Source organism: Sinocyclocheilus rhinocerous, unplaced genomic scaffold, assembly GCF_001515625.1.
Source record: "Sinocyclocheilus rhinocerous isolate Xijiao unplaced genomic scaffold, SAMN03320098_v1.1 scaffold313, whole genome shotgun sequence".
Taxonomy (NCBI): domain Eukaryota; kingdom Metazoa; phylum Chordata; class Actinopteri; order Cypriniformes; family Cyprinidae; genus Sinocyclocheilus; species Sinocyclocheilus rhinocerous.
In genome coordinates, this window is record NW_015627539.1 from 483,215 (window position 1) to 505,418 (window position 22,204).

Consider the following 22,204-nt stretch of genomic DNA (forward strand, 5'->3'; position numbering starts at 1 on the left):
AATTACAAACCCAAAAGAGGCGGGTCTACTGGGCGTGTCTCTAAAACGCACAAGCAGGAAACATGGCGTCTTTGGCAGGTCGTCTCTCTCGGGCTTTTTTCATTAGAAATACAGCAACACTGAGTCGCAACACTGGCCCAAAATCAGTAAACGCGACAGGGCCGTCTTTCAGCCGAACCGCCGTGTCAACCACATCGGGGGCTGTCCTTCCTAAACCAATTAAGGTGCGTTTATACGTGTCTAAACATTGCCGTTGGAGACTCCCGAAGGGACGCAGTAACCAGGGTTGGGTTTCGTCCTAGCCAATGAAAAATAAGAATGGCTTGACTGACATGACCAGTAACCAATGAAATGGTTGGAGCGGCACATATTTGCTAAATAAGGAAGTACTTCGTGTACGGTTGTTTTTAAAAATCAATTATTTAAAGATATGTCAGTTTAAATGACTGCGTTTTTTGCGTGCCGTTTATACAAAACTCATTTGCATATTGTACAGTTTTCGATCAGCACACATATATTATTATAATTATTGTTAATAATAAATAATAATATTATTATTTAATTTTATCTACTTCTATCATATTTCTGCAGGTCCCGTTCGGTCTGACCCGCATGGTTATAGTGGTGGTTCCGTTCCTTTATGTCGGTAATCTGATCAGTAAAAATTTCGCTGCTCTTCTGGAGGAACATGAGATCTTCGTCCCGGATGACGATGATGATGACGACTGAGTTCAGGTACACGTAATATATCAGTTTAATTACCATATATTGTGCATTACTGTGTGTATGTGGTTTTCAGATATTCATGTTCTTGTTTTTTCAGAGCATGTTTCACTCCAGCAGTCTGAAGATCCTCTGAGCGGTTTCCAGATGCAGATGAACAGGATATATTTATGCAATAATGAATTAAGATGGTCAACACATTTTTGTGTTTACATCCTGCATTACACTAACCATGTCCATAAGCCAAAGTTTAATGCTGTTTTTATGTTTTTGAATATTGTCAAAGACAACATGACTTGAGGCTGCCCTCATCAACCGCCTCTCTTCTATTTAATAAATTGCTTTAATGTTAGTTGCTGGTTGTGTTTTTGTTATATATGTAATGTGTTTTATCATACATGGTTTATTTTACAATGAAATTACATTGACATTCATACACTTCCACACACGTCCAACAGATGTAAGTTTTTTTTTTAAATTGTGTTTAACATAAAATATATCTTGATTTAAGAGCCTGGAATGTTTATTGAATTTCAGCACCACTGTAGTTTCTAACCAACAAGAAAAAAAAAAAAAAGAGCTTCACGTAACACAATATCCTGTATACACATGACCAAAGGGAGATGGAGAAATCAGTGCATCCATCCATCTCATTTGACCTCTTGCTGTGCTCTCATTGGTTGGTGCTGTTGCCTAGGAGACGCCCCTCCTCCAGTGCAGCATCAGTGAGTTTGAGGTGTTCTTTAAGTGCATTGATGTCTCTCTCACTGCGGCCCCGTAATTCAGTCAGCTCAACATACACCTGCTTATAGTGCTCGCTCAACACTTCATTCTCCTACAGGCAGAGAACACCTGTCACTACACATATAAACAATCAATACAGTGATTATTCATGGCTAAGCATCACTATAAAGGTTTTCATATATATTAATACTGAAGAACAGTGATAAACACAGTTTGGTTTATTCCATTTACACTACCGTTCAAACATTTGGGGTTGATAAGATTTTTTTTGAAAGAAGTCACTTCTGCTCACTTAAGACTGCATGCATTTGATCAAAATGCAGCAAAGAAAAAAAAAAACTGTAAAATTATGAAATGTTATTACAATTTAAAGTAACTGTTTTCTATGTGAATATACTGTAAAATGTATAATAAAACATTTTGCGGAATAAAAGTATTAATTTCTTTTAAAAAAAAAATCTTACTGACCCCAAACATCTGAAGTTAGATTTATTACGTACGCTTTTTGTCACTGCAATAAGACTAGGAACATGTATAGAGAAAGTGAAAAGTATTCATTTAGATTTCATGCTGATTTTCACACACAAACGTTGCACCTTAGTAAGCGTTTGGACCTCTTTCCTGAGACAGCTGATCTCCTTGTGTAGAAACTCCACCTCGCTCTCCTTCACCTTCAGTAACATCTACAGACGGACAAGGACATGTCAGCATAACAATACTCCACTTAAAACTACTTTGATTCAATTCTGATACAATTATTCATTCATTTTTTGACCACATTTTAATGAACGACCTACATACAATTTGTTCTTGCAAAACTTCATTTGTCATACCATGGGCTATTTACATTATGTGCAAAAAAGCTGAAGGATTATTCAAATTGGTGAAAATGAAACACCTAAAATATGCTCTTTCCCTCATGAATGGAGGAAATGGGGGGGGGTTTACAGTGCGTTCACGCCGGTGATCAGTAGATGGCAGTGTTTGTCTACAGAAACACCAATCACTCACATCACATGCCCCGCCCACCAGATGACGTCACCAGCCCCCGCGTCGCTTAAAGGTGCAGTGTGTAAATTTTAGCGGCATCTAGCGGTGAGGTTGCGAATTGCAACCAACGGCTCAGTCCCCCGCTCACCCCTCCCTTTAGAGAAGCTACGGTGACCGATTCAGGACTAAGCAGAGAGCAATGAGATTTCTTTACAAAGGTAAATTAAGGAATTATATTTACTTAATTATTCAATAAATCGATGTTATTGCGAATAACATGGGGACAGGAGAGCTGTCAATCAATAAATTGAAAAAAAAAAGTAACTTGCGTTACTTGTTTGAAAAAGTAACTCAGATATTCTCTTGTAAATTAAAAAGTAATGCGTTACTTTACTAGTTACTTGAAAAAAGTAATCTGATTACGTAACTCGCGTTACTTGTAATGCTTGTTCATCATTGTGTCAGTGTTTTATTCGCAAGAACAACAAAGTGACGAAACGCGCTGTGTAGAGCAGTTTGTCGGTTTAGGGCTACTGTAGAAACATGGCGGCAGACTTCCATGTAAGGGGACCCGCGGTGCATGTAGATATAAATTGCTCAATCTAAGGTAATAAAAACATAACGGTTCATTAAGTAAGGTCTTTATACACCTCTGAAAACATAGTTATGTATATTATATTGCATTTCTGTTAATAGATCGATGTAAATATTACAAATTGCACCTTTAACTCCAACACACTCAAAAACTTCACATTATGTATTTGTGTAATTATACTTCAGCAAAATTTGTGGATATTGATGAAAGCTGGTCATTTTGTTCAGATCAACCAGAAAAAATGTTACATCTTTGTTTATGACTGTTGTTATTCAAAAACATTTTTGGAAAGACCTATCTAGGTATTTTCAACAGAAATCTGGATACAATTTAGATATAACATGTAAAGATGTCTTCATATATTATGAATACAATTTACTTTATTGTGAATCTTATGATTTAATATAGTAAATTTCATATGCATAAAAGTAAAATGTGTAATTCTAAACACGTTTTAAAGTTTTTGGGCTGAATTTCTTATGTTTATTGATTCCCTTAAATGCACTGATAACAAAAAATCTAATTATACAATTATATTTGCTGAAAAGTTAAAGCTAATTGAAAGTAATACCTTGTAATTGCTGTTTTATAACCCCTGATCACCATGTTTTATGTTGTCTATTTGGATGTCTTGATTCATCTGTAAATTTGTTTGTTAAGCATTTAATAAAAAAATAATAATACAATGCATGTCAAACAACCAAACTCAATTTTTACAGAATTATATGTGCTGTGCACAGTTTGCAAATTGTATGTACAGAGTGGAAATCCCAGATCACCAATTACATTTGCCCAAGTCAAGTTTAGGCTAGTTAGCCAACCCTGCTGGTTGATGTCGTAATTACACCATCTGGACTCCAAAAGCATCTTCATTCTCACTCTTATTTCCCAGTGACCAATAACCCAACATCCCACTTTGTGCCCAGAACAGGAAGTGCAGAGGGCTTTTAATTAGGGTTAAGAAAGGAAATGGGGTCAAAGATGACAGCCATCTATATTGTAGCCCCTAAATGGACAATATGGGAATGTAATTTCACCTACGATCTAGGATTTACAAGTATTTTTTGTGGATTATTTTTGGACACAAGAGTAGAATTGCAGGGGAAGGGAACAAATTATTTGTGTAGATAAATCGTTTTTGCATTTCTTTGATGGAGATTGAGTTGACTTGTTATTGATTATTTTTTTGCGCAGAGCATTATATATATGACTGATCTAGTATAATAACAGTGTTTGAGTTTTAGTAACTTTTGATAGTATAATAGTTTTGGGTCGGTACGATTTTTAAATGAAAACCTCTTCTGCTCACCAAGGCTGCATTTATTTGATCAATTGATACAGTAAAAACAGTAATATTGTGAAATATTTTTACAATTTAAAAGAACTGTTTTTCTATTCGAATAAATTTTAAAAAGTAATTTATTCCTGTGATCAAAGCTGAATTTTCAGCATCATTACTCCAGTCTTCAGTGTCACATGATCCTTCAGAAATCAGTATAATATGATCCAAACCTTTTGAACCATACTGAATATTTTTGGGGACTTACAAGCTGATCGACTGAGCTTCAATTTACATTGCATCTTGTATGTCCATATACATCTCTCTGAATCATAAATTTTTTAAATTTCATGTACAGGTCAAAGGTCAGAGTCTTACCTCTAGTTCGGAGGTGCTCCTTTCGTAGCTGCCGAGGGGAACAACTCCTGACCTCTGACCTGTGATGAAGGATCGCATGAGACTTATCTCCTCCGTCAGACGCGCCTGCAGTTCCTGTGAGAAGAGGAAGAGGAAATGTGATTTTGACACATCCAACTAAAAACCACAAACGAAGACATGCTCATTCACACACTGAAAATGAGACAAACATTTGTGTTTCATGCTGATCTGAAACCCATTTTGTAGCATTTGTATAGTGGCAATAACCCTGATTAGTATTAGTAATCCAGTCCTGGGTGAGTAAACAAAACTCAGTCACTCTTCTGAGAACATTGAAACAGGATGCTGTCTGTTGAGACATCATAGTACAGACACTGAAATCTCTATCGGTTTCCCCTCGGACTAACTGATATAAGTGTTGTAATTTTAAAGGTGCTGTGAGTTAGATTTCAATATCTGACATGAGGATGAAATGTGGTGTCTGAATGATCGCATTTATGAACATCACCATAATTACAAGTGGGACATTTTCTGTAAGCTTCTTTTCACGTTAGGAACGTAACAGTTTATTCAGCAAGGATGCATTGAATTGATCAAAGGATACAGTAAAGACTTTTATAATGTTACAAAAGATTTCTATTTCAAATATATATTTTGCTGTTTTACTATTTTTACTGTATTCTTGATTGAATAAAGGGAGCCTTGGTGAACAGAAGAGGCCATTTTCAAATATATTAAAAATCTTACAGGCCCCAAACTTTTGAACACACATTTCCCATAATTCTTTGTGGCAGGATACGACTAATAAAACATCAGTTTCACATCTAATGCTTAATGTCATACTAGAAGTAAAAAAGCTTCCTGTCTTTGTCAAAAAGTAAAAAAAACAACCAAATCACATTATAATTACGATTTCCTCATATTCGTGAACATGTTTTTTTGTTCCAGTTAGTCTCAGAGCCAGGGTGGATTCACACATAGTGTGTATCATACATTATTTAACGGGCAAATCTGTCATTCTTGGACACTAGTAGTTGTGTCCTCCAGTAACCTCTCATCCCACTTCTTGTCTACCTGGTTCTCTTGGCGGAGCTGCTCCATCTCTCTCTCCTTCTGTCGGATCTTTCCGTTTCGCTCTTCGGTGTTGTTCTGGATGCGGCTGAGCTCCACGCACTGCTGGGAGTAGCGCTCCGACAGACCGTCCAACTCCTGCTGCAGAGAGAGCGACTCGCGCCTGATAGACACACAAGGCCATGCACTGATTAACCGAATCACTGACTGATGAGTCTCTCCGTGGGGTTCTTGTCAATTGCACACTGTCAGTCAAACACCTGCCACTTCTCAGAGTAAATGAGAGTTTATCTTGTGTTCGGATTCTCTGAGCCGTGAGAGAGGAATTACAGCACAGCTGAGCGGGACAGATGAGAGTTTATGTACAGTACTGAGTATTGTCACTGGATTCCCGTGAGAGTATGAACAAGATGTTGGCGTTTTCTGGCATGCGATGCATTCTCAGATATTTGGAAAACTAATAAGTGTAGCTATTAACCCTATAAAGCCTACTGTATCATAAAGGCATCTCATTTATCAGCATGAACGAAATTTTGCTGAAAACCCCACAATCTACTGCATGCCTTTTGTCGTTTGTTTGATAGTTGATACTTTTTTAGTCAGTAAAAGGCCTTTTAGTATAATTGTGCAAACGTCCACCTTCGAGTCATGGTTCACGTGTCTTTTTGCTACGAAATCTTTACTAATTTTGAAAGTAAACGTAAGAATAACCTTTATTGTTATTAGGTTTACTTGATTGTCCATAGATATCGGATATCCTATTTTGCTGATATTTTGTATGAATGGTATAAATGTGGACGTACAGCTGTTGTGTGATGGAGGGGTCTGTCGTCTCTCCTCCTCCGTGAGCCTTCAGCTTCTCAATCTCCTCCCGATGAGCTTTCCTCAGAGCCTCCATCGCTGCGGGATTGAAGATGAGATAAATGAGAACAAAATGATGGGAAAAAAAGTCACTAAATTCTCACCTGATCATATATCAAAATCAGTGTTACTTTAGTATCATTGATATACAACTACGGTTTTTGTTAACATGTTGAATTAGATATTTAGAATCTAGAATTTTGTTTTGTTTCACTAGGATTTTATTTAAAGATGTAGTTATTTTGTTTTTGTGTTTTTTATCATTTGTATTATTTTTTTTAAAACGAGTCTAGTTCATATAAATTTTAATTCATTAGTTTTCAAGTTAAACTAAATGAAAAATGATACGTTTATGATACGTTTTTATATTTTATTTTACGTCAGTTAACATTTTATTTCAAGTTTGCTATTTTAATGATTTTAGTTTTATTTAACAATAACTCTGATCAAAATCACAAACTCGATTTAATTACTATATTTACCGTTGACAAGTTTGGGGTCTGCAAGGTTTTTAAAAATGTTTTTCTAAAGAAGTCTCTTACATTCACAAGGTTATATATTTAATGAAATATACAGTAAAAACATGAGTATTGTAAAATATTATGTAATTTATTTCTGTGATGCAAAGCTGAATTTTCAGCATCAGTACTCCAGTCTTCAGTGTCACATGATCCTTCAGAAATCACTCTAATATGCTGATTTGCTGCTCAAGGAATTTTTTGTTACATCATAAATGACTTTACTGCCACCTTTGATCAAACGAATGCATTTCTTTCTTTAACAATAAATGATTATATAACACCTTCAGGTTCTATCACTCTTATTTGACCCTTGGGATGTTCTGCGGCCCACACTGACCTTGGACTGCGTTCTTGGCTTCCTCCTGCAGCAGTCTGTGTTTGTCTCTCTCCATCTCTCTGCGCTCTCTCTCGTGCTCGTCGTGTATCTTCTGCAGTCTCTCTCGGTGCTCTTTCTCCATCTGCTCCAGTTTCAGAGCGCAGGGCGCGTCAGGATCGCAAACACCGGCTGCCACACGGACCTGACGGAGAGCCTCGATCTGCTGCCTCAGAGACACCACCTGACCAACGCAATGCATCCAGACCACACACACACACACAGATGATGCAGATTAAATGGTCATAGACCAAAAAGATGTCTAAATCTAAAAACACACCTCCCCCTGAAGCACCTCATTTGTTGTTTGGGGATTCTGGACACCAACTGGTGAACTTTCCTCTCCGATCGGAAGCAGCTCAAAGTCCGCCCACTTCTTCTCGATGTCTGGCCCGGTCTGAGTGTCAGGAACCTGCAGCCGGGTCAAAATCACTGGAGTCACGACACCCTTCTTCAACTCCACCTTATCCCAGGGGTCTTCGCCCTCCTTGTCGGAAATTCCCTCCTGGAACCACTTGGTTCGGCCCTCCAGACGTCTTTCAAGCTCTTGGTCGCGGCCCTCGCCGGCCTCCCGCCGCTTGGTTAACAGTGAGGTCATCTTGTGGGGTTCATCCTGATACGGACCGTCGACATCTGACCCCGGGTCATGGGGTGCGGGAGAGGTTCGGGACGGTGCATTCTGGGAACTGGAGCTGATGTCACTGTTGTCTGGGTGTCTGAGAACAGGCCGAGATATCAACTTCCTACTTATGAAAACAGGAACCTAAGTCAAACCTCAAACCTGCTCCAGTGAAACATCAGTAACGTTATTTCAGTTTAAAAGTCCAAAGCCAAATCTTTCAGATGACCATAATCAACATAGGAATGATTCATGAATATTTGATATATTTTGATATAAATGATTGATGGGTGAATATATACGAAAACATGTCATGTTTCAACTTAAAGTCAAAATCAAAATGACTTACATTTAGCATGAAGATTAAGCTTATGTTGTATTATTATATTTTGCATAGAGATACATGAATATTTGATATATTTTGATATAAATGATTGATGGGTGAATATATACGAAAACATGTCATGTTTCAACTTAAAGTCAAAATGACTTACATTTAGCATGAAGATTAAGCTTATGTTGTATTATTATATTTTGCATAGAGATAATAAATTTTTTTTTGCAATGTGACATTATTTTTATGTCAATTTCACTGTAATCCAGCTATTTTATTTATTTATTTTTTTTTCTATTTTATTTTTTACATTTATTCGTAATTCTCATTATTATTATCAACGATTATTCTCATTAGATGCTCATTATTGTAATGCTTTATAGTTGCATTATCGCAAATGCTACTATTGTATATCATAAAATATGCTTAATTGTCATTAAAAACGCTTTATGGACTGAAAAATAGGTTTCTATTTTTTCTCATTTTTCTATTTAGGCTTTTTTCTCTTTTAGACATGTTCTTGACAGTTTTCTGAAATCTTTCAGAAAACCACAATCAATATAGCAAGATGTTACTGTGGATATTTAATATTTTTTGAATATCCATATAAATTCTCTATGGGTGAATACCATGAAAACATCTTACACAAAATTTAATTTAAAATATTTAAAAATTAAAAATTGTATCTAGCACAAATATTAAGCTTTGTTATATTATTAAGAAAAGATTTATGAACATAATTTCATGAACATTAAGATATTTTTGCATTACTTTAATGACATTTAAGCACAATTTTCCCTCCAAATTATCATCACTGCAATCCAGCTATTTTACTATAAATTGTCTATGTAAATTTTCATTATATGCACATTATTGTAATTCTATACAGTATGGATGTCAAATAGCTGTTAAACATGCATAAAGGCATTATAGCAAATACTACTGTGCATTATAAAATATGTTTAATTGTCATGAAAGTAAAACATGAATGGTCCTAAAAACATGTTTCATTGTCATATCTCAAAATATAATAATTAATTAAATAAATAAATTAATTAATTATTAATAATATTTTTTGTTCTCTCTTTTCAGACATGTTCTTGACAGTTTTCATGCAATCCGCCCGTGACTGATTCTCTGCGTTTATTTCTTCAGTTCTGTCCTACCGAATGCTTTCAGCCGAATCCCTGAACGATATTCTCCTCCTCAGTGTGTCGATCCAGTTCCTCCTGATTCTGGAGGTCATCGCTGACAGGGTCACCGGTCCATCACGCATCTGCAGATCAATCACAGAGGTTTGAGACATAGGAATATTCTTACTTTTTCCTGATGAGAGGTCCTCTTAACTTTTGTGACAAGTTCTTACATGCAGTTGTATCTCAAAATTAATTAATTAATTAAATAAATTAATTAATTAATAATAATATTTTTTGTTCTCTCTTTTCAGACATGTTCTTGACAGTTTTCATGCAATCCGCCCGTGACTGATTCTCTGCGTTTATTTCTTCAGTTCTGTCCTACCGAATGCTTTCAGCCGAATCCCTGAACGATATTCTCCTCCTCAGTGTGTCGATCCAGTTCCTCCTGATTCTGGAGGTCATCGCTGACAGGGTCACCGGTCCATCACGCATCTGCAGATCAATCACAGAGGTTTGAGACATAGGAATATTCTTACTTTTTCCTGATGAGAGGTCCTCTTAACTTTTGTGACAAGTTCTTACATGCAGTTGAAGTCCATAGTTTTTATCGGCATCAAATTCCTCCACTCGCAGACAGTGACGTAAATAAATCTCACCATCCGCCTCATCTCTCTATCGAGGTGAAAAACACAGAATTCAAGATAGTGTCGTTAAATCAGATCATGCTATGGTGCTTTCAGCTCTATTTGATCAATTTGACCACGTTTAAATTTATTCCATGATTTAATCCATGTTTTCCACGTGACATATCTGTACAGTCCTTAGATAATAATTTATTTGCATGGCAATTTCAGTTATTCTTGCTCACCTCTTCAGCCCCAGAGTCTCTATAGTATCTCAATCCTGAATCAGAAATCACGAACCAGTGCTTCCTCCACTACAAATAAAAACAAGTAACTCATAGTTGTTTGTGCATTTTCACGAAGCAGCAGATTAATATTGCACGATAATCAATCAAAACCTTATCTATTTTTCTAGCTCTTTGAACAAGATTTCAGGCCAAATCAAAAGAAGTATATCTTAAATCCTGTAAGTGGTCACCATTTCCACTTGTGCTTTTTAAAAATAGGGGAAAATATAAAAAGTAAAAGTATAGCAAGTCATGTTATGCCAACTTCCTTATAACAGCCATAGACAGTCGCTGGTCATGCAATGTCATGCAATAGATCTAGTTCAACAGAAGCAGCCCTGTACCTCTTCATCTTCATCCAGCATATACATCCATCCCTTTTTACAGTGCGGAAGATCAAGCTTTTAGGAAACAGAATCAAAACAAGTGCATGTATAAGGAATGCAATATATACAGTCAACTCAACATCTAAAGTAAAAATCTTCCCAGAGCAACAATATGACATTCCAGAGCTGAGTAATCCAGAGCACGGGACACACACACATACACCATTTACTCGAGCATTTCAACAAACACACACATTTCAACGACTTACCGACATGGGTATCCGGTTGTAGGCATGAAAGAGGAAAGAAACTGCTTTAGTTGCTCAATTCTAGCAAGTAGGTAGTGTCACAGAAATGCGTATTCGCACGACCATAAAGTCGTGCATTAAATAAATACAAATTCGCGCTTATTTAAGCAGTTCCCGCGCTTAAATGTTGCTTTAAAATAAATGCAACTTGTACAAAAACGTTAAATTATCCCTGCGTGACTAGGCGAGCATCTCTAAAAGGTGGTCACGTGACCAGAAGCTTCCGCGAAGCAGCTCGCGGTCTGACACATCAACAAACTGAGCTGTACAGCTTCTCTCAGCATAATTTAAGCTTCAAATCATCTCATAGCTTAACTAAAACCTCTATATCTAGCGCTAAATATAATGTACTTGCTGTCTAGGAGCTCAAAAGTGCGTTTTCGTCCGTTCTGCGAACAGCGACACCTGCCTCTCTGAAGTAGAAACCGAATACCTCAGCGTTGGTAAACTAGTAATGAGTGTAACTTTAGGTGACTTTACCTGCATCTGAGGGGGCTCTTCTGGACCTTTGTGTTTTCCGTTTACCATCCGAATGCTTTCTCCATTTTTGCTGGACCTCTGAGAACATATTCAGAGAGATGCTAAGCAATTTTTAAGCGTGTTATTTTTAAGATGGCGTCTCAAGAAAACATTGCTAGCTATCAGTGTTGGGGAGTAACGTAACTAGTTACATGTAACTGAATTACGTAATTTAATTAATTATTTAAAAATAAACGTAACTGTAATCTGTTACAGTTACTGAGAAAAAAACACGTGTAATTAAATTACACTTATGTAAAAGTTAATGATTACAAAGGGGGTTACACTTCTGAATTTTTTCACACACACATACAGATTTTAATTGATATATTTCATAAATTGCATTGGTTGCTCTAAAGTATGAGACACCAATATTTCAGGAGTTTAAGACGCATGCTTATTTAATAACTGATTTATTTAGTTGGGTTTATGTATATGCTTTATTTTCTAAGATTAACTGTTTTTTTTTTCCAAGGCATTGTTAGATGCCAGTGTTTCCTAGCTATGCAAAGATTTGATTTCAAAAACAGTATCATAGCTATTAAACTATTTCTTGTTATGATTTTTAATCTGTATTTAACCTCAGAATGATCTCAATGTAAAAAGAAGTGCTAAAGTCCGATTTTGTGGTGGCTGTGCTTTAAAATTAAATTATTATACTCTTAATTCAAGTGATGAAGGTAATCAGTGTTGAGCTCTGTAAGGTTAACCCTGCCTGGTTTACATGTTTGAAAATGATTAACTGTTGAAAACATTAGATATTTAGAAATGTAATCAGTTACATTAATGAAGTAATTGAAATAGTTACACTACGTATTACATTTGAAATAGGGTAACTTGTAATCTGTAACCTATTACATTTCCAAAGTAACCTTCCCAACACTGCTAGCTATGAGGTTCCTAAGGTGTTCTGGGTGTTTTTAGTGGATTACTATGCAGCTACTAGGTTCTGACTGGTTGCTAGGTGGTTACATACACATCAAAACTTTTATTATAAACGATTAAAATAATAATAATCTAGTCTCAAAATTTGTCTAAGATGCTTCTTTCAGTGTAAGTCTATGGGATTTTTCATTTTGCCTATTTTATCATCTGTCCAAATATTTCCCATTTTTATGCCACTTTTATTTATTTTTATTTTTTTTGCCTCCGCAGATTCAGCAGAATAGATGACAGGTGAGATGACGTCAGTGAGAAAGGGAAGCGGTGTGTGAGACTGTAATCTCAGGCACCTGTGAATGGCGTGATGCAGTGCTGTTGGTTTTTGACGAGCCTCCCATCTCTTTGTCTAGACGTCTCCGTTCTTTCTCTCTGCGGTCTCGTCCTCTCTCTCTTTCTCTTCCTCTGCCTCGCTCTTCTGAAACCTCACGCTCATAGTCATATCTCCCATCCCCATAGCTTTAACCACAGATAGGAGAAGCAGAATTTACTGACAGGGTTTCCTCTCTCTCACACTCACTTTGCCACTGAAATGATGCCAGTGCTTTGATGGGGATCTGTGAACCTCTCTTAAAGGGGTCATATGATGCTGCTAAAAAAGAACATTATTTTGTGTATTTGGTGTAATGAAATGTGTTTATGCGGTTTAAAGTAAAAAAAACCACATTATTTTCCACATACTGTACATTATTGTTTCTCCTCTATGCCCCCCTTTCTGAAACGTGTCGATTTTTACAAAGCTCATCGGTCTGAAAAAGCGAGGTGTGCTCTGATTGGCCAGATATCCAGTGCGTTGTGATTGGCCGAATACCTCAAGCGGGTGACAAAAATGTTACGCCCCTCACCATATTATTGATGCCGTGTCTGGCCGGAGCGGCGAGACAAAAACATTAAAACCCATTACAAACGAAGCATTTTGAGACTTTAGTTTTTGCAACTTTAGGGATCTTATCTATTCACGAACAGCTTGTAACACTCCAAAGAGAAAGGAAAACTTGAAATTGCATCATATGATGATATGATGCACACAAGAACCAGTCCATATTTTGACTTGAGAGCTAAAAGATTATGTAATGAAGGGGTTTGTGGGATGAAGTGAATGCTACTGGGGCCGCTGAAAATATTTGAGGAAAAATATTTTTTGATCGCACTAAATGTACTAAAAGATGCTAAAATTAACTTTTTAAAAATTAAATATGTTTAATTGACTGAATTTAAATCATGAAATTAGTCAAACTAATTTTTTTCTATATTCTATATTTATATATATATATATAATTTTAAAATAGATTTAAAAAAATAATAAAAACAAAATCAAATTAAATAAAAAATGTAAATAAAATATTTTTTTCACAGTTTTTAGGAAAATAGTCAATCCTCAGGGAATCATCATATCTGGTGATTCATCAAAAAGTTTGAAAACCTGTGATAATGTCCTACTTTACTTGTTTATTTATGTTTTAAGCTTAGTTTTAAGACCTTATTTTAACATCCAGTAATTTGGATGGCCAAACTTCTACCAAAACTTATGTAATGGTCACAAGTTATTTAATTATAATTCAGATGGAAGCTGTAAATAACGTAATTGGAGTAACTTGTAACAGGATGTCCATCACTTTTTTTTCCAGTGGAAATGTTCAGATTAGGCATCTGCTTTTTCTTTAGCACCAGCACCATGTCAGTGGAAAAGTGGTACCATCTCTCTTCAAATCTCTGACCTGTGCTGATTGTCTCTGCGTGGGCTCCGGCTCTGCGGTCTCCTTCTCACTGTTATTGCTTCCTCTTCCTCAGGGTACAGCTTCGATCGGGGAATATCTGCAATCATCACATAGTCCTCAATGGTCATCTCTGGCACTGCTGGTTGGCTGGAAGACCTGGTGTTCTCTGAAAGAATTAGCGCCTCCAAGCCCCGCCTGATGTTGCTTCTGCTCCGATCATTGACCGGCTTGTCCGTCTCTGCAATTAAGGCTTGGGATTTGGGCAAATCAGGGGACGGAAGCTGATTCCGGCTCCGCCTTGATTGGGAGATGTTTGGTGTTGATGCAGGTGAGGCGGGGCTTAGAGGGGAGTGGGTGGGGCTTAGCGAATGGCGGGAATCAGATCTGGATTGTTTGTCAGAGGTGTCTGAGTATCCGCCATTCCTGCGGCTTTTGTTTTTCGAAGTACCGTTGTTTAGCATACCATGTTCATCGTAATCTTGATAAGGCGTTGAGGCACCAGCGCTGTTAGATCCACTGTTGTAACCACTATTTCGACTGCCGTGGCTTGTTTTGTCATCACGATAGCCTCCTTTAGGAGAGAAATCCCGACTGTTGTATCCAGTATTGCGGCCACCACTCTTTCGACTGCTGCGACCGCTATTGCGACCACTGTGTTTGCGTTCATTGTAATCGCCATCGATTTCCACATCAGAATGTCTTTTCGACCAGCCGTTCCTTTCTTCGGAGACGTCTGACTCTGCCGAACTCGCGATTGATTTGAGATTCTTGTACAGCTTTCCAGAATCCAAGCTTTGTCCGTAGGAGCTTTGGGAGGGGCTTATTTTGTGGGCGGGGCTAAAGGACTCCCCATATTTATTTGTACCTGAGCTTTGCAAGGGAGACGTGGTGCGCGTGACCACCGAATCTCGTCTTCGTGATGGAGTGCATTTCCCAGAAGCCTGTCGAGAGGACGTGTGGGATGTCCGGTGTCCGGTGGAACCTCGGCGATGGGACGAACTGCGCGATTCCCCTCGCCTCTGCGGTGAGACGTTCGTAGATCTCGGGCTGCCAGAACGAGGGCTTGCACGGGATTGGCTGTCCCCGCGTCTGAAATTTGAATAGGACATGTGTCGCTGGGGGGAGAGGCCGCTCATTGCCTCGTTGCTGAGATAGTCAGAGCGCCTCCTATAGGACGGGAGACCCAGGTCGGGGTTTCGGAAGGGGATTGTGGCTTTGCGCTCAGGACTGTGATTGGCTGGAAGAGGGTGGCCCCTCTCGAAGTAGCGTACGGGAGCGGAAGGACTGCCATCTTCCTGTTCCCTGTCCCGTGAGAGGAAGCGATTGGCTCTTTTAAAAATGGCGCGGCTGCTGCTTTGTTCTGTTTCTCTTCTAGTCTCTGTTTGAGGAAGACATGGCATTGATACTGCGCTGATGCATACAAGTTATTGAAATAAATGAATAATTAAATGATTAAATAATTTTGGTAACACTTTAGTATAGGGACCAATTCTCACTATTAACTAGTTGTTTATTAGCATGCCTATTAATAACATATTGGCTGTTTATTAGTACTTATAAAGCATTTATTCTGCATGACCATATTCTACATCCCTAATACTAGGGTCCCATGTTTTACACGATGCGGAAAACATGGACGGAATCGCAGTATCCAGTCATAAAAATGGAATTCACTGTATAATGTGGAATATCACGGAATTTGCCCAATTTGGGATGAAAAAATTAAAAGTACGTCAGTACACTTAAATCAAAACGCGATATGGACTAGTGTCTGTGAATATTTAGCCACGAAAATACTATTTAAATATGAATCCTGCATGTTCTGTGTGTCTCTGTAAATGAATGGATGTTTCATTTACTGCGCACATACTGAAGCGCAAATTTGGGGAAAAAATAAAATGAATTTTTGGAAGAAATAAAATGAATTTCATTGGGCCCTACAATATACCTAAACTTAACAAATACCTTACTAACTATTAATAAGCAGGAAATTAGCAGTGTATTGAGACAAAAGTCGTAGTTAATGGTTTGTAAATTGCGAGAATTGGACCATAAAATAAAGTGTGACCAAAATGTTTAAGTATTGATTATTTAATACACAGGACAAAATATACTAATATACACTCACTTCTGCAGTCTTACCCTGTAAAGCCTACGGCATCATAATTTATATGCACATTTCTAATTATCAACTGTTGTTCACAATCTACTACATGCCTTCTGTTCTTACAGTTTATACTTTTTTTGCAAGTAAAAGGCCTTTTATGTGAATTGTAAATATAAAAGTAAATGTAAGAATTATTGTTGTTATTATATTGTTACTGTTTCAAGATGAACACTTACTGGACTGAAGCAGCTTTGGTTTACTTGATTTTCCACGCATAATTTTTTAAGAAAAAACATGTTAAAATGTGAGTTTCAAATATGATCCATCAGTCTTTTGAGGAACGTTTATTTGTTCATCTCTCAATCATCATTGTATTGCATTGCATTATAAGTTTTGAAACTACAATTAGATCTTACTAAGGCATATTTGGAAATATAAAGTGACAACTGATATTTAAATGCTTTTTATGCAAGTAGTCTGTTTACTAGTATAAAGATCTCATTGATTTACATTACAAGCTATCGGAATTTCCTCTCGCTTTTGGCCATATAAATGTCATTTACTACACCAAATTACATATTTTGCTCAGTTTGGGCCTTTTTTTCTTCAAAAAAAGAAAAAAGGATTTTTCTGATTATCATTTCATATGTAAGGCTTTACAGGGTTAAATCTCACCTGTGTGTTGGCTGACACTTCCTCTTCTGCTCATGCTGATGCTTCCTCGTCTGCTTGTGTTGGCGCTCCCTCTTCTGCTCTGCAGTTCTATCACAGAGCGACTTTCTGAGCGCTGAAGTGCCGGTTCCAGTCGAGTCATGATTTAGGTCTCTTAGTTTAGTAATAGTTGTTCCTTTAGATTGCGGATGAGTTCTTCAGGTCCACTCTTTGTTCTAGAGCTGTTGCTTGTGCTGCACATAAAACAGATTATTCTGTTATAAATCATAAATCATCAGATTATTCTGCTGGCTATTTTCTTGAATTTTGCTTCGGAAAATCTATCTGTGGATTTATGCAGGATGGAATTCAATATAATATAATTAAAATTTAAATTTAAATTTAATTAAAATAATTAAAATTGACGTTCTTTGGTGCTTGTTCCTGGTTTGCAGAAAAGTTTATTAGTAGATTAAAGCAGATGGCACAACACTCTTTAATGAGTCTTCATCTTTGTCCATTATCTGAAATAGATACGGTCAAAGAACACATTGACGTATTTCCAACAGTGTTCAACTCCACCTGCAGCTTGAGGAGAATGATACTGATCTTAAAAACAGATGTGTGCCAAAATGTAAGGTCATGTAAATGGTGCTCTTATTGCATTCTTTAATCAAGGAGTGATCGTTAACCATTTAAACTAGAGATGCACAAACCAGTTGGCCTGCCATGCCATATCACAAGAGCGAAGGGGAAAATATTCATTTATAATTTATTTTTCATTTTAACATATTGTTTTATTTTCTAATTACAATGTATAGAATATAAATGAATTCGATTTTTAAGATTTGACTTGTTTTTAAGATTAAATACTATTATAATATTTTTGTATTTTTCATTTTAATTTTAGTTAAAAAAATTTGTCATTTTGTTGTTTTTTATTTTTATTAGTTATTTTTAAGTTGTCTATATTTTTATGTTTTATTAAAATTTTAATAAATGTATTTTAATTTCTATTTTAGTTTTATTTATTATAGTACACCAGTAAACTTAAACAGTAGTTTAAGTTGAACAAACAAAAAAAATAGAAATATTGCAAGCTAAAATAAAATTAGAAGTAATATATTTTATTTTACTTTATTTTTAAAACAATTTTTTTTATGGTTTTATTTTTAGGTTTAGTTAACTATAATAGTAGTTTGGGCACCTCTGGTTTAAGCAAACCCCAATCAAATTTTTCCCCATTAGTCTGATTCCACTTCGCATCTAAATCGTGTTTTTGTTTGCTGTTTTTTAAGTTTTGCTGTATAGACAGGAGAAACTTTATTGCCTTGTCTATTTATTATTTTGCATGTGGTCACACTTTATTTTACGGTGCAATTCTCGCTATTAACAAACCATTAACTACGACTTTTGCCTCAATAAACTCCTAATTGGCTGCTTATTAATAGTTAGTAAGGAAGTTGTTAAGTTTAGGATTAGGGATGTAGAATATGGTCATGCAGAATATGTGCTTTATAAGAACTAATAAACAGCCAATATGTTAATAATAGGCACGCTAATAAGCAACTAGCTAGTTAATAGTGAGAACTGGTTCCTAAACTAAAGTGTTACTTCGCATGTAAACCATAAAATGCATTTTTATATTGTTTTCTTTTTTTTGTAGATCATCTGGTTACTCTGACGGCCCTTCAACTCAATAATGCACACACTGGATTGATCATGTTAAGAGACAAAGTAGCGAAGAACAAATTGACATCACAGCGGCAGCTTGTTCAGGACGCATCACCTTAATTTCCCTGATTGGCAGATTGTGACGGAATCCAAGCGCTCTTGAATAATTTACATCTCTGAGGTGAAGGTAGAGACTTTTAACTCCTAAATACAGCGATAAGTGCAATCTTAGCAGGATCTGTACCAGAAACAGGATATTTTAATGCAGCTCGTGGGTTAAACAAGTTCCTCGAGGCTTAAAGGTTAGATGGTTTTTATGCCAGAGCTCAAGCTACTAATCAAGCAATGTTACATTTTACAATAACTCAGTTTAACATCTACATACATGTATGAGGCGTGAGCTTACAGCACAGACATGCAAGGTGAGCAAGACATGCGCCTTTTAACGTAAGATGAAAGTAACCAGCAGTGATGGAATAGAATCAATTCAATAGCAGAGGTGCACAAATAAAACACTCCACAAACCTTCTCAATGCTCCCGAGGCTTCGCTAATGCCCTTGCCAGCGTCTTGTATCTCTCCTTCTTCTCCCCATCTCTGTGGCGTTCCTCCTCTGGCTCTTTCCTTCATTACTTTAGGAGCGGCAGGTGTAACTCAAGCTAGACTCTGCCTCTCCTCATGACTATTTCATCACACCTGCTCTGTCCCTGTTGCACCCGAGTCTGCTTCCTTGTTCTCCTGTTCCCAGTTCACATGTTCTTCTTCTCGTCCTCTGTGTTCCTCAGTTATTTCCAGCTCTGGCTCTTGTTCTTCTCCGGTTAGTTTTTCACTCTGCCGGTAACGGCGTATAAGTAACCAGCGTCGGTGGACGTGAGCTGAGCTCTCGCAGCTCATTTGGACATGACCGATGACTTTGCGATTCGAGTGTGCTGCTGTTTCGTATGTTATCGTCATGTTGTGCTGGAATATAGTGTTACTGTCTGATCGGCTCATTAAAATGCAACGGGATCACAGAGCAAGCCTCTTATTCCCCTCCTTGTTTTCCATGAAGTCACACTGATGGCAGCTCAAGCTCCAGTGCTAATTGAAGTGCAGAACGCCTGGCCAGCTTGATCTTGGGTTGCACTTGGCAGAGGCTGACGAAAGCAATGTTACGATTGCGCTATAATTTTAGTGTAAAAGGCCACACCCAAATTTACTCTTTAGGAACCAAACATTAAATCGTTTCATTTGGATGGGTGTTCTGAGTGGTTGTCAGGGTGTTGCTATGAAGGTGCTCTGAGTGGTTGCCAGGGAGTTGCTATGATGTTTCTAGGGTGCTCTGAGCGGTTGCCAGGGTGTTGCTATAAAGGTTGCTAGGGTGTTCTGAGTGGTTGTCAGGGTGTTGCTGTGAAGGTGTTCTGAGTGGTTGTCTGGATGTTGCTATGATGTTGCTAGGGTGTTCTAATTTGTTGCTGGGGAGTTGTTATGAGGTTGCCAGGGTGTTCTGAGTGGTTGCCAGGGGGTTGATATGAAGGTGTTTTAAGTTGTTGTCAGGGTGTTGCTATAAAGGTGCTCTGAGTGGTTGCCATGGTGTTGCTATGATGTCGCTAGGGTGTTCTGAGTGGTTGCCAGGGAGTTGCTATGATGTTGCTAGGGTGTTCTGAGTGGTTGCCAGGGTGTTGCTATAAAGGTTGCTAGGGTGTTCTGAGTGGTTGTCAGGGTGTTGTTATAATCTTGCTAGGGTGTTCTGAGTGGTTGCCTGGGTGTTGCTGTGAAGGTGTTCTGAGTGGTTGTCTGGATGTTGATATGATGTTACTAGGCTGTTCTAATTTTGTTTCTGGGGAGTTGTCATGAGGTTGCTAGGGTGTTCTGAGTGGTTGCCATTGGGTTGATATGAAGGTGTTCTAAGTGGTTGTCAGGGTGTTGCTATGAAGGTGCTCTGATTGGTTGCCAGGGTGTTGCAAGGGTGTTCTGAGTGGTTGCCAGGGCGTTGCTATGAAGGTGTTCTGAATGGTTGCCAGACTGTTGCTATGAAGATGTTCTAAGTGGTTGCCTGGGTGTCGCTATGAGATCGCTAGAGTGTTCTGAGTGGTTGCCTTGGCGTTGCTATGAGGTTGCTAGGTGTTAGGGGTTTTGAAAACTCTATAACTTTAAATATGAGCAGTAATAATAGTGAGGCTGCTCATGGCGTAAAGAAAGTGTTAGGAACAGTATAAAATAAAGCTATTATTGACTGATCTCAGGATGGATGTCTAAATCAAGTGAAGTACTTCATAGCGCTGTGTGAAGTAGTTTAAAGTTACATTGCGAAATATCAGAGGAGACCAAGAGACGTGAGCTGAAGGGTCTCCATTGTGTCTCTCCTTCATGACCATGTGGGGTCTAGCTGGTGTTTTCTGCCTGCAGGACGCTTTGACACAGGAGGACAGACAACATCTGTCGTTCTTTGCCCCCTCCCTTCCCTCCATTCATAGGCACACACTGCCTTTCCCAAATGGTGCCCTTTTGTATCGGCTATTGTCCGCCACTACATTGTGTGACTCTGCCTGTTCCCCAGAGCTCCATTGATGAGTGTTGTAAGAGACCTCAGCCAGAACTCCTCTGAACTTCTCCTCGAGCTTAATGTTTAGCCATAAAGGCTCAACAAAAGACATTTTGTTCTCTAGCTGCATCAGTGTTAGGATACAAAATCTCATACAAACTTTCTCTAGAATAGCGCAAGAGAAATAATTAATAATTTTTAAAAACTTCTTTTGTTTGTTTTTGTTTGTTGTTTTGGTGATGTGCGTTTGAAATCAAGAAAGGCTTTCCCGCCAAAACACCTGCCAAATAGTTTCATCCAGTTAGGAAATGTGCCAACTAGTTCAGGGTTTTTTCCCCCCTTCCCAAAGCCTTAAATTTCTCCCTCTAGTCTGGTTGGAAAACTTGTAAACATCCTGCAGCTATTTGACGGCGTTTCTCAAAGGCCCTTCTCTTGAGCGATGCACCCGCGGCAGGCAGAATGTGGGGTAAAGCCATGAATAGCCCAGTATGGGGTGACCGAGAGGCCAGAGCAGATGTTAATGATTAGCTTCGTTCTCATCCCTATAAAGAACCCGCATCCCAATCTATTCCCCATTTTCTAAAGAACCATTTCCAACCCTTACAGAGTGGCACACATATAAGTCATAAATCCAGCACAGAGAAAAGAAAACGTGAACCACCACAAAAGAGGCTTACAAGAAAAGAGGCTCCAATTTAGCAGCGTCTCACAACACTTTAAAGATTTTGCAGTTTGTTTTTGGTGGTTTGAGTGGTTTATAAGTTTGTCTTTTCTTTAGGTTGAAAATGCTGTAAGAATTGTGTCAGCATTCAAATATGAATGTAAAGATGCTCTATTTTAAGACCAATATATGTGAAACAGAAGTGTGTGGTGGAGTTACTAAAACAACAAAATCGATAGTT

At 37.8% G+C, this 22,204-nt stretch overlaps 1 protein-coding gene and 1 long non-coding RNA gene across 2 annotated transcripts; one reads left to right on the forward strand and one right to left on the reverse strand.

Annotated features, from left to right (window-relative positions):
- Positions 1-823: 823 nt before the first annotated feature.
- On the reverse strand, positions 824-17,308 carry LOC107729610 (thyroid hormone receptor-associated protein 3-like). The gene is made up of 15 exons (XM_016540243.1): positions 17,130-17,308; positions 14,348-15,725; positions 12,923-13,088; positions 11,652-11,729; positions 10,882-10,914; positions 10,496-10,564; positions 10,210-10,299; positions 10,010-10,119; positions 7,816-8,251; positions 7,500-7,719; positions 6,584-6,680; positions 5,784-5,943; positions 4,710-4,823; positions 2,064-2,150; positions 824-1,558 (listed from the first exon to the last, which is right to left on the reverse strand). Exons 1-15 carry the CDS (start codon positions 17,266-17,268, stop codon positions 1,397-1,399), a joined length of 3,339 nt encoding a protein of 1,112 aa, XP_016395729.1. The 5' UTR covers positions 17,269-17,308; the 3' UTR covers positions 824-1,396.
- Positions 11,139-14,466, forward strand: LOC107729624 (uncharacterized). Its single transcript, XR_001638602.1, has 3 exons — positions 11,139-11,614; positions 12,846-12,866; positions 14,421-14,466. It is a non-coding gene; the product is annotated as an uncharacterized LOC107729624 (long non-coding RNA).
- Positions 17,309-22,204: the final 4,896 nt, after the last annotated feature.

What these genes read in the sequence shown, in the direction of transcription:
- LOC107729610 (XM_016540243.1), bottom strand. Translation starts at nt 17,268, where the DNA reads ATGACTCGACTGGAACCGGCACTTCAGCGCTCAGAAAGTCGCTCTGTG. An exon ending in GAGACTCTGGGGCTGAAGAG is followed by an intron (nt 10,300 to 10,495) that starts GTGAGCAAGAAT and finishes TCACCTCGATAG; the next exon opens with AGAGATGAGGCGGATGGTGA. An exon ending in CCCTCCATCACACAACAGCT is followed by an intron (nt 5,944 to 6,583) that starts GTACGTCCACAT and finishes TGTGTCTATCAG; the next exon opens with GCGCGAGTCGCTCTCTCTGC.